Source organism: Hippocampus zosterae, chromosome 13 (assembly GCF_025434085.1).
Source record: "Hippocampus zosterae strain Florida chromosome 13, ASM2543408v3, whole genome shotgun sequence".
Taxonomy (NCBI): Eukaryota; Metazoa; Chordata; class Actinopteri; order Syngnathiformes; family Syngnathidae; genus Hippocampus; species Hippocampus zosterae.
In genome coordinates, this window is record NC_067463.1 from 7,416,780 (window position 1) to 7,435,193 (window position 18,414).

Below are 18,414 nucleotides of genomic sequence, written 5' to 3' on the forward strand. Positions count from 1 at the left end.
CCCTTTCACTTTCTTGTAAAGTCTGAGGGCCACACTAAACCTAAATATATGCGGTCATAGATTTACTAAGAATGCACGTTATGTTTTTTTAAATGAAGTTTAAATATAAGATTACATTATTTTCCTCTGAAGTCAAATGATTTTATTCCCTTTAACAACTTTTAATTCAACTAAATTATGACCCAACGCGTACGGAGCCGATATGGAGGTTATTTATTTTTATTTTCTTTTGTCAAACTTAAACCACAAAGGCAATTAAATCAGTTACTAATGAAATTGTATAGTGTGGTGCAAATTATTTTATTGAATAACGTGTTACCTTATGAACAGTTCATACACTAATTCATGACACTTCGAATTAATTTGTGGTATTTTTATTCATTTAGCATTACCAATTAGTTTTACTGTTTATTGTATATGTTAAATTGCTCCATGTACAGCACTTTGTATGCAGCGATGGCTGTTCGAAAGTGCTCTATAAATACAATTGAATTGAATTGAATTGAATTTTAAAGCACAAAAAGCCGTGAAAATGATATGACGTCACATTCAAGCGCGCGAGAACGTCATCGTACAGGGACATGAACGCGGAAGTAGCCAGCCGAATGAGTGACGGACAATGAATAGCTGAGACTGAACATTTTTGACTGGTGGGTAACCATGCACTATATGAACAATTATCTGAGGCTATCTTTATATTATCTGTGAATAATTCAACAGCGTACTTTTGTGATTACTGGCCGTACGCAAGCATGTTAGCTTCAAGGCAGGACTAGCAGGAGGCGCGAAAGCAACGTTGCATTAACGGACTGACGTGTGATGAGACCCAAGTGGTTCATGGGCAAGTTATTTTTAATCGCGGTACTTTTCACACAGACAAATCAAAAATTTATTTTCGCCTTCAAAACACCAACAAGACGCATATGGTCGTCACGACCAGAATTATGAATGAGCAACGTCAATGCGTGTCAACCGACAGAATGTGAAGAAAATGTCAAGTTGCTCCAAATTCCAAAGAAGAAACTTGTTCAATTTGAAAGGGCTTGGAAAATAATTCATCACAACTGAAACGTGGTATGCAGAGAAACCTTGAGTAACAAGGAATTTATACGCTTTAAGGGCGTTTTGAATATATCGAAATTTGACGCATTTAAAATGGTAATTAATGAGCCCTTTACGACCTATGCCAGCTTTAAATGATTAGTAATTACAGGAATATTGTCTGTAAGTTGTTCATTATTTCCAACTGTTAGCAGTCTTCCTGTCTGTTCACCCACCTACCTATTTGTTAACTTTCATTTTTTTTGTTAGATTTAATTTTACACCGTTGATTTGTTTTGTGTGGCGGTTAAGTGTTCAGTAAGCCCCCTGGTGGCAGTTGTGTGGTATTTATACTGTCAGTAAAATTATCTCCAGCAATTTGCGTTGCCGTCGTCATTATCGTGCATAAGAAATATAAATAAGTGGCACGATCAAAACTTTTCTATCGTCTCTGAAGGGAAGCATTGGACATTTTGTCCTCGTCGTATTTTGTGAAGGGACATGAAAGAAAAAACGGTCAGCAGACTGAATCCATCTAACAGAACGGAAAATTGACCATTGAGGGCTGTGCAAATTAAGTATTGCATAAAGCGACTTGCATTTGATTTTTAAAAAATAAGACTGCACAACTTGCTTTCGGTGCTTCGTTTAGTCAAAAACGTCTTGTGTGAGCATATACAAAAGCACTTCAGCTTGACAAATAGACACATCATGGATTACACTGTTTGATCCGTGCCGCTGAACTCTGCACATTTCTCATGCTCAGGTTGACAAGGGCAGGATGGGCAGGCAGCGAAAGAGGGTGGTGACCGTAGATGCCGCCCCCCCTCTTCGAAGAAAAGATGAGAAGCCCCCTGCGTTTCACCGCAAGGAGAAGAAGAAGAAAATGGACATTGGCAAACTCTTCATTAACATTTCCATCGGCCTCTGCGTTGTCAGCCTCATCTGGTTCTTCTATGCCCTTTACATGCGCTCCAGTCTGGCCAAGCGCGTGGTGACGTTGCACCCGTCGCCTCGTGTCCTGGATGCCAATTCCAGCAGTGCCCAGGTCTCTCCGGAAAGGTTCTGGGGTTCTTACAGGCCTCAGGTCTACTTCGGCATGAAAACAAGAAGTCCAAGGTCGATTGTGACAGGTAGGCACACGCAACCACTAGAACCAGCTTGTGTGCAGTGTCTCATCCTTCGCCCCTTCCGCATCCTTTCTTTCACATTGCGCAGGTGCATGGCAGCTACAGTCAAACAAACGCGTCTGCCGTGTGAGACTTTGATGCCATTTTATTTATTTGATTTTTTTTTTTGCACTTGTTTATTTCAATCCGTTAAAGATTGTGGAATTAAAAGCTGGTAAATTTAAGCTAAACTTTTGACTCAATAGTTGCGGGATCGTGCCAGCAAGGGTTTTGTGTTTATTATTTTGGAAAATAAATATGTTTTTGTATAAATTAAGGTGATTATACATTTTTTTTCACCAGCCAATAGCACTCACCATAAATACAGCGAGAAATTAACAGTTAATCGCTGCGCTCGGAATCTGTATTAGCAGATAGTTACTAGTGGGTCATAAACTGGTGCGCGTATTCAATCGTGCTCTGTCTTTCTGCGCCATCAGGTATGATGTGGATGAGTCAGTTTTCCGACATGGACATGAACCTGAGGCACACCTGCGAGCAGGGAGATCGCTTGCAAGGTTACGGCTGGCTGATGCACGACGGGCTCACCTTTGGCGTCCAGGAGATCCGAGACAACGATTTCACACTGACCACGGAGTTTGTCAAGAGGGTGGGAGGTGATCACGGCGGAGACTGGACCTGGAGGGTCACCGCAAAGCAACATGTGAATAGAAACCTTTTTTTATGTGTGACAGTGTTTCCATAGCAACTGCTACGAATGAACTGATCATTGTCTCTTTTGTTTTTTACCCATCAGAGCTCTGCCTCCAAGGCTCCAGTCATCTCCCTGATGTTCTACGCTGCGGCAGATACCCAAGGCTCACTAGAGGCTCACGTGGAGGAGAAAAAACGCCTCGCCTCCATCACCGGTGTCTCCGAAGAGCTTGGCAATTTCAAGATCACATTCCGAAAACCAGTTACCGGGGATTTGACGAGTCCGAAATATGCCAGGTAAGCATGAAAATTCACAAGGTAGGATCAGTGGTAATCGCAAAGGAGAACCTTTACCACGAATGGCACAAAATAAGTCTTTGGCTGTCTGTCAGATGCACTACAACATATTGATTGGTTGACTACAGACCGGTCACTTGTGTGTTACAATAGCTGTGGAGTGTATGTGCGAGGGCCAAGTACATGATGATGATGATTTTTTAAAACAGATCCCTTTCATGATACTTCATGAAGTCACGTTTCATAGCCGCAACCACTTGATGGCAGTACGCAGCAGGTATTTCAGCCTGTGTTTGAGCCAGTTCTCAGCCTTATTTTATCCAACAGTATATTTAAAACCAGGAAACCAATCCCTGAATGGTGCAAGTGGTCAAAGATTGATGGAAAAATGTTTTAAAAAGTCTTTGGACGTTGCTGACACTGTTGACAAATAGCGACATCAGTCTAACATTTAATGAAGTCCACATAAGAGCATGCTCACATAATCGAAAGCAGGAATGGACAATTTAAATCATGGAGGGGGATGGGCCCAGCAATAGCGCCGATATTTCATCGGCGCTATTGCTGGGCCCACATAGGACCACACGTTGTCTGGCAAAAATGCCATTTGAAACATGGACAAATTAGCATATCTCTTTTTATTTATTCAACCAATGTACTTCACACTATCTTAATCTAGTTCATGCTTACCCTTAACAACAAAGGGGCTGAACAATCAAACATCACCGTGAGGTTTTTTTCCCCCCCCAGTGCAAAATGCCCTCATGTATCAAAATTCCCATTCAAGGATGGCATAAAACTGCTGAACTGCAAACCATCATTAAGTGCAAGGACTCATTTTATGCATTCCCCCCCACAAAAATAATCTCACTGACAGTTTGAATATGCTTCAGGTACTATGTTTGTCCTGCATGTCGTTCAAAATCCCCAAATTATTTTGGCTGCATACCAAGCTGCAACCGTCAGATGTGTTGTCGCCTGTTTGGTGTGCAATTTATAGAATGTAAATATCATATACAGGTATGTGGTATCATAATCATGCAACATTCCCCAGCGTGGGACTAATAAAGGTTATCTTATAACTGTGGTACATGTTAGAAGGTGGTATTTTTTAATTTTTTAATTTTTTTTTTTTGATGACTGCTGGATTGCGCCATTGTTTGACCAGTGACTGCCCTGCGAGAAATCATTCAGGTTTGCCACAGGAGCTCTCATTTCAAATAAGTCTTTGCTCCTCTCTCTCTATGAGCAACACATAGTGACAGGCAGAACAAAATCAACGCTCCTGCACTACATGGCAGAATGCACAATGAACACGTGCATCTGCGGTTCCATTCACGCCTCAGACTAATAGCGCTGTGTTCAACTAAGAACCCCGAGATTTCACGCTGTTAATTGGTGAGCAATTTGAGACGAGCTCATCGTGATGTCAGTCAGCAGGTACTTTTTGTGCCATATTTTTGTTTGGTAGTGTGCCCGGAGAAACTGCCAACATGAATAGTTTCCCCGGCTCAATAAAGGTTGGAAAACGCAAGGATTTAATCAAGTTTCCTGCCTTTGCAGTTACAACTACCTTCAGACTCGTGCTCCCGGCTTGGAGAAGCTGACTGACATTGTGAAGCACAGTCTGAACCAAAGGTTTGTCTTCAGCCCTCCTTCAGGGGAGAGGAGGCATTACATCGCCGTGGATGCCTACAAACCCCCGTATCACCCGAACCAACAGAAGAACCCCCCCGACGCTAGGAAAGAGGGTGACTTTGTAGTGCACCAGGTCACCGTTCAGACACCGTTTCAAATGGAAGTGCTCTTCGAGTCGGCGAGCTTTCGCGGCCGCCACGACCAGCTGGTGGGCCCTGTGATGACTCGGGAGCTGGAAAAGAGGAAGGCGGAGTTCGATGCCAAGTTTGAGAAGACCTTTGAACTGGAGCGAAAAGGTTACAGCCGGGCGTACGTCAAGTTTGGCAAGGCGGCGCTCAGCAACATGTTGGGCGGAATGGGCTACTTCTACGGCCAGTCACTGGTTCAGTCCGTCTACAACGAATACCCGCTCCTGTATCCCGAGGGCGCGTTATTTACCGCCGTCCCGTCGCGCTCTTTCTTCCCCCGAGGTTTTCTTTGGGATGAGGGCTTCCACCAGCTACTGCTGAGTAAGTGGGACCCCCAGGTAACAAGAGAAGCCGTGTCCCACTGGATAGACCTGATGAACGTTGAGGGCTGGATCCCTCGTGAGCAGATCCTCGGAGACGAGGCTCACAGTAAGGTCCCTGCCGAGTTTGTCGTTCAGCGAAATGAGAACGCAAACCCGCCTACGCTCTTTTTAGCTCTCCAGGGGCTAATTGAGCAGTTGTCATTAAATCCAGACAGCGTGGAGTCGCATCCCACTCTGCCTTTCCTCAGACGACTGTACCCCAGACTCAAGACCTGGTTTGAGTGGTACAACACCACTCAGTCGGGGCCGGCACCCAACTCGTACCGCTGGCGTGGGCGTGACAAGGACTCCAATCTGTTCCTCAATCCCAAAACCTTGACCTCGGGTCTGGATGATTACCCGCGGGCTTCGCACCCGTCGGCGCAAGAGCGCCACGTGGACCTCCACTGTTGGATGGCCCTGTCCTCTGGTATCATGGCTCGGATCGCTCAGCTTTTAGGCCAACCTCACGGGGACTACGAATTCACCCACCGAGTGTTGACGGACAATAACCTCCTGAACGAGCTCCACTGGTCCGAGCAACTCCGCGCCTACAGCGACTACGGCAACCACACTCAGGACGTATCCTTGCAACAGGAGAAGGTGTACGTGCCCCCCGGACAACACCGCCAGCAGTTCCCCGTCACGCGACTCGTTCGCTCTGTTCGCAAGGCTCCCAAACTCCAATATGTCAACGCTCTGGGTTACGTCAGCCTGTTCCCCTTCCTACTGCACGTCCTTCAGCCGGACTCGCCCAAATTGGAGCACGTTCTCAGAGACATGAAAGATCCCAACAAGCTGTGGACACCTTACGGCCTGCGCTCTCTGTCCAAAGCCGATCCGTTGTACATGAAGCGGAACACGGAACACGACGCCCCCTATTGGAGAGGACCCGTGTGGATCAATATCAACTACCTGGCGGTGAGAGCCCTCCACCACTATAGTAACACGCAAGGACCCTATCAGGAGCAGATGGCCGCGCTGTACGAGGAACTCAGGACTAACATTATCAGTAATGTATACAGACAGTACGCTGAGACGGGTTACGTGTGGGAACAGTACAACGACACCACCGGTAGAGGCCAAGGAAGCCACCCTTTCACTGGCTGGTCGGCCCTAACTTTATTAATGATGGCTGAACAGTATTAATATCATCTCATCAGAAAATGACGGCGGTCCAAACTTGACATTGAGAGGGCAAAAAAAAAAAAGAATGTATAAAATCAGCATTCAATTAATGTGATGTAAAAGTAATCGTGTTTTGTATGAGTAACCTGTGTTTTGACGTTTTGACTGGCGGGAATCAGAATCGACTTTGGCATTGATCATGTTATGTTTGCAAACAATAAATGTTTTTGACAATAAGCTTGCATAAATCCTGTGTTCCTATCTCAACTTGGGACAAGTGTTTGAGCCATTTGGGAGGCTTGAAAGAACGATACCGTGGGAAAGACAACCACACAGAGGGGGGAACTTACCAATTTTTGAATTTGTACAATCACCGTTCCAATTTCTCCCACCTCCAAAGGGAATTTTTAGCTTGACCAACAAACCGTATAAATGTTTAGAACGTTGTGAGTTTTTATTCGCCCCGCTTTCAACTCCTCACCTGGTATTTGTCAGCACTCGCTCCATCGTAGCTCACATTAGCTTACGCACACCGTGACCTGAAGCACAGCCTGCCGAGCATTTCTCTCTCTTGTCACTTTTGTGCCTGCAACTAATGTCAGTGTTTTGCAGGTTATTTCATTTGATTTATTATTTTTTACATTTTCTTGGCATGGTTTCCATGGAGCCTGGTTGTTGTGAGGGCTCCCTATTTAGCTGACATCAAAAGACACCAAGTTTGACTCCTGTGCGGTCTTTGCGACAACGTGACATACATTCACACTGCGATGCATCTTGTGGCAACGTTCTTATTAATACTTTGACCGCACATATAAAAGCCCGCTAGTCAGAGCGGCGATGCTGGCTGTCTGTGCGCGCGCGTGTGACTCCGACCTCATGACTTTGAGCAATCCATCGAACAGACTGAATGCGGTTGTGAAGTTGGGAGGCTTGGAGCGGTGCGGCGATGTTGCATCGCCTATAAATAGTGGCCTCTGTCGAGTAGCGCGCCAGCATGCAGACTGCGAAAAGTGCACATTTGCAGTTTACTCATTTAGCAGAAGATGACCGTTAGTTTTTTTTTTTTTCTGGGCGAGTTGACTAATTTTAACCCTTCCATGCACCAATAATGATAACCTGTACCTTGATAACATGATAAGCTGTCCACTATAGTAACCGCTGTCCCTTGAAAGGACGAAACATCCCCCGTCATTGAATGAACGTAGTGAATTTGTCACTTCCAGTAGCCCTCGTGGTGGTGAGAGTGACTGCACCACAATGCCTCAAGCTTCCAACAGGTTCTGAAACACCCCGAATGAGTAATTAAAAGCTTTTAATTGGACTGTGGTTGACAAATTACAGTAAGTGGCGTGTATGTAAGACAAAATATATTACCAATAAGAATATGAGTTTTAATGGACTGAAAAATCTGTCAGTCACACCTTTTTCTGTCAAGTTGATTGTTTTTCCTCAGGTGCAGTGGTTTCTTTCAAGTTAAATTAGTGATACAACGTGGGCCAGAGGGGTGGCCCGGTTGTCCAGTGGTTTGCCCGTCGACCTCACAGTGCAGAGGTACCGGGTTCAATTCCAGCTCCCGCCTCCCTGTGTGAACTTTGCATCTTCTCCCTGGGCCTGCGTGGGTTTTTTCCGGGTACTGCGGTTTCCTCCCATATTCCAAAAACATGCATGGCAGGCGGATTGAACACTCGAAATTGTCCCTTGGTGTGAGTGTGAGCGTGGATGGTTGTTCATTTGTGTGTGCGCTGTGATTGGCTGGCAACCAGTTCAGGGTGGCCCCGCCTACTGCCTGAAGACAGCTGCCCCCTGGCTGGGATTGGCTCCAGCATCCCCCGCGACCCTTGTGAAGATAAAGCGGATCGGAAAATGGATGGATGGATGGACGTGAGCCAGAGTGGGTAATTTTTAATTTTTTTTTACTGATAATTTTACGTTTCAGGTCTCTATTGACAGTTAGCAGGACGTGAAGTTGTTTTTTTTTTTTTAAACCAATCAACACGGTTGCCTGAGAGGCACGTACCTTTTCCAATTTATTCAACTCTAGTACATTCTTTTGAATATTTGCTGTTTTTTATTCCAATGCAGTCAGCGCTTTGGATTGTGAAACTCTTCAAATGACTTTGTCCATGTCCAATAATTGCCGGTGGGATACGTCGCGCTGGCTATCATTTGACCTTTTGAGCTCCGAAGGCAAAACATGGAAGTGAAGCATTTAACGCAGATGAGCCATATCCTGTGCCTTTTTGCAGTGTCTCACAGAGGAAATGGATTCCGCGATCGCTTTTATGCGGCTCCAAAATGCATGAATTTCTTTGAGGGTGTAGACAATGCGTGTGACTAAGGCACTCAGTGTGCCATCCGTCCCCCTCACCCAAGACCCTTTTTCCCCCCCAGCGCGGTGATGGGATAATAGGAAAACGGCATCAGAGCTAACTAATGTGACTGCATAATAATCAGATGAGTCAGAATGTAGTCATTTGCATTTAATTTCAACTTTGCCATGGTCTATAGGCGATATATTGATTATAAGTGATGATCGCTCAGTCCTGATCAAAAAAATGTACACGTAGTCATGTAATTGTAAGGGAGTAGTGTGGCCTAATTGGTTGATGTCAGTCATGAAAAGCCGTAATTAGACAGAAGCCTCATTGCTGGAAATCATAATTGGCATATCATTAGTTTTTTTGAATGTGTACATTTAGCAAATGTATTTATTTAATTTAAGTAGCTTCAAATGATCACAATCAGGACTAATGTTTCTTTTGAAGTCATTTGAATCATTTCCATTTTTATATTTCAGTTTAATGACAGTGGTACTAAATAATAGAACAAATAATTTTAATATTTATAGTCTGATTATTTGCTCTTACCATTCTACATTTAATTTTTTAAATTACTTTTCCTGCATTTACAAATACAAATGATTTGATTTCAATATATGGGGCTGCAGGGTCATTTTTGTCAATCAATGAAGTGATTTTATTTTTGATTAAAATCTTCCACGGTGAATTTCTGCAGTGAGTGATGAATTACATTTTTTAAAATCCATCTCCTCTGTATGTCCATTACATGTATGGAGCAAACAGCAATTGGAGCAAAGTGATGATAGTTTTGCATGCAGTTACTCAAAATGTTTGCTAGAGGGAGCTACTGTAATTATAAAGCCATTCATCAGGGGAGCAGAGGCCTTTTCTGAATTTCTGTGAACCTTCTCAGAATAGTTTTTTTTTCGTTTGTAAAACGTAAAAGACAACTATTTTAGATTTTATTTTCCATTTGGAAAGATTCCCATTCAGTTCTGATTTACTGTACTTTGTTTGAGTCAGACAGTCCTGTGCAAAAATCTATGTTCAGGGGAGCTAATTAATAAGGCATTCACCACAAGAGGCTTCTTGAATACAGTGCAGCCTGGCTCCCATTTTACTTTACAATGGAGGGCTACTTAGAATTAAAGCAGCGTAAGTGGATAATTATGCTAATGATCAATTTACATTGAAGATCTGGTGACAGGCTGTAATTTTTAGAGGGACTTTTTTGGGCGGCAGCAGGTGGGGGTGTTCTTGGCGCTCCTCTCACAGGCTTTTCAGGTCTGTAATGTTTATCCGATGTGAAGCTGCAGCCACCCGATGTTGAGCACGAAAACAAACACGAGGCTTCTTGTGCTTGATGCAATCTATATCGCCGCTTAATGGTTGGGGCTGGCGGCCATGAGCGCTTTCCGAATCAGACAACTGTGTATATTCTCCTTGGCATCAAAATGAGCAAGCCTTCCTGCCTCCATTTGTTGCATTAGCCGTCGTCGTGCATGCCGCTCCATGTCTTTCTAGTCTTTTTTTTATGCTTTCTATGAAAATCTTTGCCCCACACAGGCTTTGCTGTGGAGCGGCAAACTTGCCTGAGCCAACATAGGTTTATGTATGTTATGTAAGCCCCACTATAAATAGGTTCACCCGGGATCTTTTGTCTTTACCTGATTCGCTCTTGGCCCAACATTTCTCTTTTTTTATTTATTTTTTTATTTCTGGAGAGAGCTGTGGATGCTAGTGCCATGTAGAGCTGCCCGTTTCCATAGTTACTTTTGTTAGCTGCGAGCTCTTAACATTCTTCATCTGTTTCCTCGCGTGTCTGCCGCGTCGGACTATTTGTTTGGACCTGTTTGCGTTGCGCCGTCCCCGCTAATGACTGTGTCGACAGTTGCGCGGTTGATGAAGATGAAGGCGTTCTCTAATTATCAGCAGTCATGTGCTCGCATACGCGTCGCTGCATGGGAGAAAGAGCAACAAATAGAAATCAATGTGGGTGCCAATGAGTCAGAGACCACAACGCCGAGACCTATTAACTTATGCCAATCAAAAGGACATGCAAGTAGCCCCACATTGCACGATAATGATTGCATGTGGTTAATCTTTAAATCCGGGGGAACCTTTCTATTGTCTGGGGCAAAACGGGGGATACCCTCGGAGCATCCAGACTTTTGCCGCTAATGGCTGCTTACGTATTTATAGACCCCTTCGAGCCTCTTCGGTCTAGAGCAGTGTTTTTCAAGTTTAATCAGGCCAACGTGGCCTGAGTACGGGACACATTTGACTTGAAAATAAAAAGTCACGGTACGCTAACTAAACAAAAATGTCATAAGTACGAACACACCTAAAAGTTAGAAACGTTCCGAATAAAATTCAATGGACATGTTTATCATGATAAGACATACAAATAAGTGACAAGAAGCATCATTTTGGTTCAAACTATCCATTTTGGTTGCGTTTATGTGCAACTCTGCACTAAATGAGACCCGATCGGAAGCAGTTTTCCCCAGATAAAGGGTTACGCTTTTTAGCCTCCCCTCTCGAATGTGAGCGGAGCATGACGTCAAAGTTTACTTATCATCAGGTGGTGCTATGCACTGTTGATGGCCCGCTTGGGACTTTACTTTGGGTTCAGAATTGCACCGCAGTTGGATCATATGCTGTGAACCCACAGGCCGTAGGTTCCCCACAACTTTCATTCATTCATTTATTTTTCGATCCGCTATATCCTCACAAGGGTCGCGGGAGATGCTGGAGCCTATCCCAGCCGTCTTCGGGCAGTAGGCGGGGGACACCCTAAACCGGGTGCCAGCCAATCGCACGGCACACAGAGACGAACAACCATCCGCACTCACACTCACACCTAGGGACAATTTGGAGTGTTCAATCAGCCTGCCGTGGATGTTTTTGGAATGTGGGAGGAAACCGGAGTACCCGGAGAAAACCCACTCAGGCCTGCAGAGAACATGCAAACTCCACACAGGAAGGCCGGAGCCGTGATCGAATCCACGACCTCTGCACTGTGAGGTCAACGCGCTAACCACTGGCCACCACTGGCCCTTCCCACAACTTACTTTTTTTTTTTCTTACACCTACTCCAGCACAAAGTCAACTGTTTTGTGCCCCAAACATCTGCAATTAGCCGTATTAAGACAAGCGTAGAGTTGTGTGTCATGGATTTGCAACCTCACAGTTAGGTAACAGCAGGTGCAGGCTCTGGATCGGGTCCAAGAGAACTGCTCTTGCTGCTGCTGCTGGGAAAATGGATCCAGCAAAGAGGGCAAGGTGCGAGCCATGCGTGGAGGAGTCTAGGGGCATGTTTAAAGAAACACCAGGGGCATTCCGCAATCATAATCGGAGCGCTCAGTGTGTGCCAACCTCACCCATCCGCGTTGTAGAAACCACAGAGTACAGGCAGCTGGGGACCGTAGTGGGCGAGCGGGAAAGTATTTTTGGAAGCAGCGGGAAACCTGCCGCACCGACTGTAACAGCAGCAGCAGAAAGAGTGGCATTGGGGCCTGGTACCGACCGGGCTTCCCTAACCCACTCCCACTCTCAGAGGAAGTGCAGGATGTGAGAATTCTCTCAAAAGAAGCACCACGCTTCCGTCTCTTTTATTTTTCTTATTTATGCCCAACATTTGAATGATGATGTAGTATATGTAACTGTGAGGAGCCCATCACACGCATAGGAGAGAGACAGGGAGAGGGGAAGGATGTATATGTGTGAGCGAGAGAATCTGGCAGCTGAGGCGAAATGGCACGTATTTATAGAAAGTCGTGTTTCCGGCAGAGGTTTCTGTGGTTTTTAAACTCTCCCAATCCATTTTGTGTGGTGTCTTATAGGCCCCATTGTATCCAGGTTTAGATTGAAGATGTTCCCTCAGCTAACGCCTCAGGGGTGAGATTTCTATGTGAGACATGTCACAATGTGGTTCAGAGGAGGCGGATGGATTTCACCGGCTCTTGTGCAACCCTAGATACGGGTATGCGTGCGTGTGTGTGTGTGTGTGTGTGTGTGTTTTATTTGTAGGATTGCTCCCAAAAAAACAGCTTTGCATCCATAAAATCAAAAAGGGTTTCCTCAAAAACACTTAAGGCTGAATGTTAATGTGTTTGTCGGCTGATATGGAGGTATTTGATTGATCTTTGGATCCAAGCAGCGTTGTTCCTGAAATGAATGAATTTTCTGAAACCGTCCCAAATTGTTCTTATAAAGGGTTTTCTGAAAATAATTATTTTATGTGGCATGATCGGTCAGATTTTTGTGATTTATTTTCATCTTCTAAGGGTTTTCAGGAATGCCGATTTGAATGTTTTTTTTTAATGGAATATACAAGGAAGTTGATAAGTCTTAAAGTAAATCGCTAGCTAGGTAGCTAGCTAGCGAGATAGATTCATCTGATGACGGAAAGTAGATTTGGTAATTTCCTAAAATTTTTAAAACCTTTCCACATGGCCCGTGTTTGTTGTAACTCTTAAAAGATAGGAAAGAGAAGTTTGTTTCACCCCATCACCACCGCCCGTCTCATACAAACACGTTCAGTAAATGATATGTAACGTTAACCGAGGGTGGGGTGGAGGACGTTTCTACTTTTTTATTTCATGACAAATTTAGCAGAGGATATTGTTAATATGGCTTTTAAATAGTCAAGCCGTGGATGACGTATTTAACTCACAAATTGCAGGCATACAGCTAGCATGCTAGCGCTTAACGCTTCTCCATATTAACAGGCAATCTGGATGATTTTGACAGCTCGCTCACACGTTTCTTTGTAAATGTTATTTAAAAAGTCCTGCAGTGAGTACGAATTACCATTTATTCGCTTTGTGTCAATTTTGAAACGTAACTGCACGAAAATCACCATGGATCCAGCAAGCCCTGACCTCTCTCGGTCATTTTATTGTCGGCCAACAAAAACCAAGAGAGGGGTTCGAGTGTTTCTGCATTTCCCACAATGCCGACGGATATATTGAAAGGCAAGCCTCAATAATAAAGCGTAATGTGCTTTTGTCACGCCATGTATGTGTATCATCATTGGCCCCAGTGCTGCTGTTCGACTATGGCCGCAAGCCACAAACATTATCGTCGGATAGCATTCTGGAGACAGCTTCACATAAACGCAGATTTGCTGTTGTTTAACCTGCCCTCGTTAATAGTTATCAAACAAGAAAATAAGTATTGAACAACCTGGGCTCCTTACTGTCTGGATTTTGAAGGTCTAGGATTTTGACATAACATTGGTGCTAATTTTGATAAAGGTGTCTGCTTTTTTATTATGGAACAACAGCTTTGAGTGTCTAATCAACAAGCTGAAGTAAGAACAATTTGCCTCTTACTTGCAGAAGTGGTTATAGAGTGTCGTACCCCAACAGATAGTCTGGATTGTACAAAAGATGGGGTTAAGTATGCACTTTGCGTGCTGTATGTATAAGCGGCGGCCCTGAACAGTTTTGTGTTTGTGCCAAATCTACCTTTAGAATTATGCCCAAAAGGTTCAATCTTGGTCTCATCAGATCTTGACAACATGTATTTGGGAAATTTTGGTCTGATCGAATTGCAAAAACACTCTTCACATTAATATGTGAATGTTCACATATTATAACGACGTGTTTTTATCAGTGTTACAGATGCCACGTCTGCTCTGCAGGCAGTGCGTGCATTTCTAAAGACGTCTAAAATGAGCCTCTGTTTAGAGTAGTTTATTTATTGAAGCAGACAATAAATTGAGCACGGCCGATATTCGCTATTCATCATGGCATCGTCGTTAAAGGATTGCAAAAATGGAATGGTTATGTAGTCATGTTTTGGGAGTAGCAGGTTTTACCCAAATGACTGATAAAAATATCCCAAGTGTATAGCATTCACTTGTGACATCCTCCCCTCTAAATTTAGAATGTTGTTGCAAATCCACGGATGGACACAGTGGCTACTGATTTTTAACAGAACAGGGTTGCTCGACGTTCTTCTACTTGGGGAAGAATCACATTCACAAAGCGCACATACACCCAAAAAAAAAAAAAAAAATAGAAGTCAAAGCAGCGAGTTGGTGTGGAACTCAAAATAGATGCGTTTTATGATTCATTATTATGCCTCGTGTCAGTATAGTTTGGTCGTTGCCCATCGTCGTGCAACACCATCAACATAGCATCACTCAGGCGCTTCGTCCTTTAATGTTTGGCACTTTCATGTGAGTCGGAAGGTGGAACGCTGCTCAACATTGTGCTGTTGTCCTCATGCCGCTTCGAGGCTCAACAACAAACATCACTCATTTGTTTGCTATTGGAGACGGGGAAAAAAAATAATCTGACACGGCAGTATTGTCCATCTAATGTACGGTACTTCATCTCACAGGCAGAGATCCCTGAGGGAAGTCACTCCGCAATGCCTCTTCAAGTGTAAAGCTGGCACCCACCTGCAAGCGCTAACGCCCACACCCTGTCCAGGAGAGAGCCTTAAAATAACACAGGTCTACATTTGCAGCGCACAGTAAAAAATATATACATTTACCTTTCTCTGGAGCACAAAGCAAACCCCTCCAAGTTCTGGAAATATGATGGAACATAGAGCCAATCATCAACAAAACAGTGGTTATGTAATCAGAAATCAACATAAATGTGGGTTTAATATGCGGTTTGCAGAAGCATTTTCGAGAAGGCGACAGGCGCAGTATTTTTTTGGACCGAAGAAGGCTTTTGACACCACAAAATTCTACTATCCAGACTAAGTCGCTTTACTTTTTCCAGAAAAAAAAACATTAGCTGGAAGAAATCAGATGTCACCAACAGAATGCAGGGTGTTGTGGTGAACAGTGTCAAATCGTCTTATAAGGGGTGTACCATGGTTGTCCCGCAATGTTCCATGGACCAGTTCTTTTTTCACCTTACATCAGTGACCTCCTTCTAAGCGCATGCAAAAACAAATGGATGAGAACAATACTGTAATATACACCCCAGCAAAAAAATGCAAAGGAAGCTGATCATATCCTCACAACTGAATTGGCCCACATTCGAGATTGGCTCACAAAGTCATGCCGGGGCGAGAGTTGTTTGATTTTTTCCAAATATAATTTTTACAAACTACTTCTGTCAGGTCAAACTCACAGTTTCAAGTAAATGTAATGAAGTACTTCGTACACTTAACCACTCATTTCTGGCCAATTTTGACAAAGGTGTAGCAAGTACTGTATATTCAAGTAAAGTACAGGTACATGAACATGTTTTTTTTTTTTTTACATCACTGCAGAAAAAAATCTGTATTATTTTGGGAGAGCTGATCACACAAAAGACAATTTACACCTCGCTAGACTTTGCTTTCAGAGATATCCCCTTGCAGTCAAAGTGCCGAGAGATGCGTTCATTAATAAACGTTTCCTCTTGGCCAGTACATTTGGAACTTTGTTCCAAGTCTTTCCTGTTAAAAACGCAAAAGCAGCCTTAAGAAAAGGGAACATTTGGTCGAACAGATGCCAGCGGATTAATAAAGAAAAAGCTTCCATTTATCATTAATGCACAGGTACGGAGTCAACCCTGGCACTATACGGTAATGTCAGTAAGTGCTAACATTACATAAATCCATTACGCCGTTGCCGCCGCCGCGGCATTTTGATGCAGTCGCGCGAGGTTAACCAAACTACTGCTCTGCTCCAGGCCCTCCTGCGATCTGAACTCTTGAGTGATCAGATTGGTTTGAATAGACTTGGGATGACTTGGAGCCTCTCGCTCCAAGCGAAACATCTTGCAGGCCCTTGGAATTAGAGCGCACATCTGAAGGTGAAAGCCATTTGTTCCGGAGAATGTCAGCGCTGCAGCGAAAGAGCTTATAGGCTATTATCATACGCCACCTTCCAAAGATGACAGCATTGTGCCACTCGTACACCCTGATACCACGTCCACCTCTCAGCGTTAAGGGAAATGACACGGTTTGAGTGAATGTCTATTATGATGTGTATTGTGTTTGATTCCGTGTGACTCACGCCTTTCATTATTTGCCTATGTCAATCCTTTTCGGCACAAAGACATTGCATTGTTGATTACATCTTTGTGTGTGTCGCCCCCCTCCCCTCCTCCCCACCCGACCCCTCAAATGAACTACTTTAAGGCCATTTAGCTTCTGTTCAGATTCGGCAGCTACATGTGAATTATTCTCATTGAAATGATTCATAATTTAATACATTTCAGCCCTCGTGGATGTTTCTTCATCGCCTTACGAGGAAGCATGATGATTAAAGGTTAGCACAGCCAGCTCACAGACTGCTGTCAAACTCAAGGCCCAGGGGCCCTATCTGTCCCGCCAGGTCATTTTATGTGGCCCGCGAAAGAAAATCATCATGTGTGTCAACTTGCTAAAATCTGTACCGAAATGTTCAAATTGTCATGTGTTATAAATAATGTTGACATTTTGCAAAACTTCTGTTACCCAGTTTACACTCATTTGAACAATAACTGAACAAACTATGATAATTGACTCGACTGATTTCAAAACTAGCCATCTATTCATTTGAAGTGCACAATTAAAAATATGGTGCTTTCACTGTCATAACGGTCCTCCGATGCTACCTTATTTTCCCCACTAAAAGGCGCACCTAAAAGCCTTCCATTTCCTTAAAATCTCACAGCACCTTAAAATCTGATGCGCCTTGTGTATAGTCATTACGGTAATATTTTGACCCCAAAATGGCTTCTGGAGACATGCTGACAACGCAAAGTTCAAACTTACGGCGATTGCTTTCGCAGTTGAACACGAAAATAGAGCAGCGGCAAGAGAGTTCAACGTTAACGAGTCAATGCTGTTGGTTAAGTGAACTGTGTTGCTGCTTTATTAAATAAGTTTTACTGACATCTGATCGTTTTGTTGGTGTTTCCCTGAGCGTAGCTCCATCTAGTGGATGCATTGTAGATTGTGTCTTATAATGTTGTGCACCCAATTTATGAAAAAAATTAATATATAGCCCATTCATTGAAGGTGCGCCTCTTAATCCCGTGCGCCTTTTAGTGGGGAAAATACGATAGACACAACTCCAAATAGGCCCCATGATTAAAATGAGTTTGACAAGAGGTTCTGGTTTACTATTTTGTCTCAGGCCTCCTATACTTGTGTTCCCTTATTCCAAAGGATTCACTGAAGACTCAGGTGGGCCCTGCCCAGGTGCCCCCCACCCCCCTTAGTTATGTCAACTGGTCTTTCAGATTAGAAAAAAAAGTGTGTGTGTGTGTGTGTGTGTGTGTGAGTGCGTGTGGATGTATATAACAACCATATCTGCTAACTGGGTCATTGAGTTCCAGTCTTGTCTGTGGTGATTCTAATTTAACATCATCCTTTGAGGTGTCCTTGGATGGATTTCTTGACAAGAGAGCATCCCATTCATATCAATACAGCCGTGAATTAAGCGTTTTCTTGTACATGAAGTAAAGAATAAATGACCGGGTCTGTGTCTTTATGTGTCAGCACGGCCACCCTTCACCCGCAACCCGAACGAGAGGTCCTCCGCACACCGCGGCGCCCTATCAAAGAGTATCGACTTTGTGTTGCAGGAAGCGTGACCGCCTAGTTCACCCGGCAACCATTGCCGAAAGAGAGACGGTGAAAAAATAAAAATAAAAACGCTTTGGGTGTTGAAATGTCATGTGAACGGTTG

At 43.8% G+C, this 18,414-nt stretch overlaps 1 protein-coding gene across 1 annotated transcript; it reads left to right on the forward strand.

Moving 5' to 3' along the window:
* Positions 1-554: 554 nt before the first annotated feature.
* mogs (mannosyl-oligosaccharide glucosidase) lies at positions 555-6,714 on the forward strand. The gene is made up of 5 exons (XM_052084709.1): positions 555-650; positions 1,808-2,174; positions 2,651-2,874; positions 2,968-3,161; positions 4,725-6,714. Exons 2-5 carry the CDS (start codon positions 1,823-1,825, stop codon positions 6,496-6,498), a joined length of 2,544 nt encoding a protein of 847 aa, XP_051940669.1. The 5' UTR covers positions 555-650; positions 1,808-1,822; the 3' UTR covers positions 6,499-6,714.
* Positions 6,715-18,414: the final 11,700 nt, after the last annotated feature.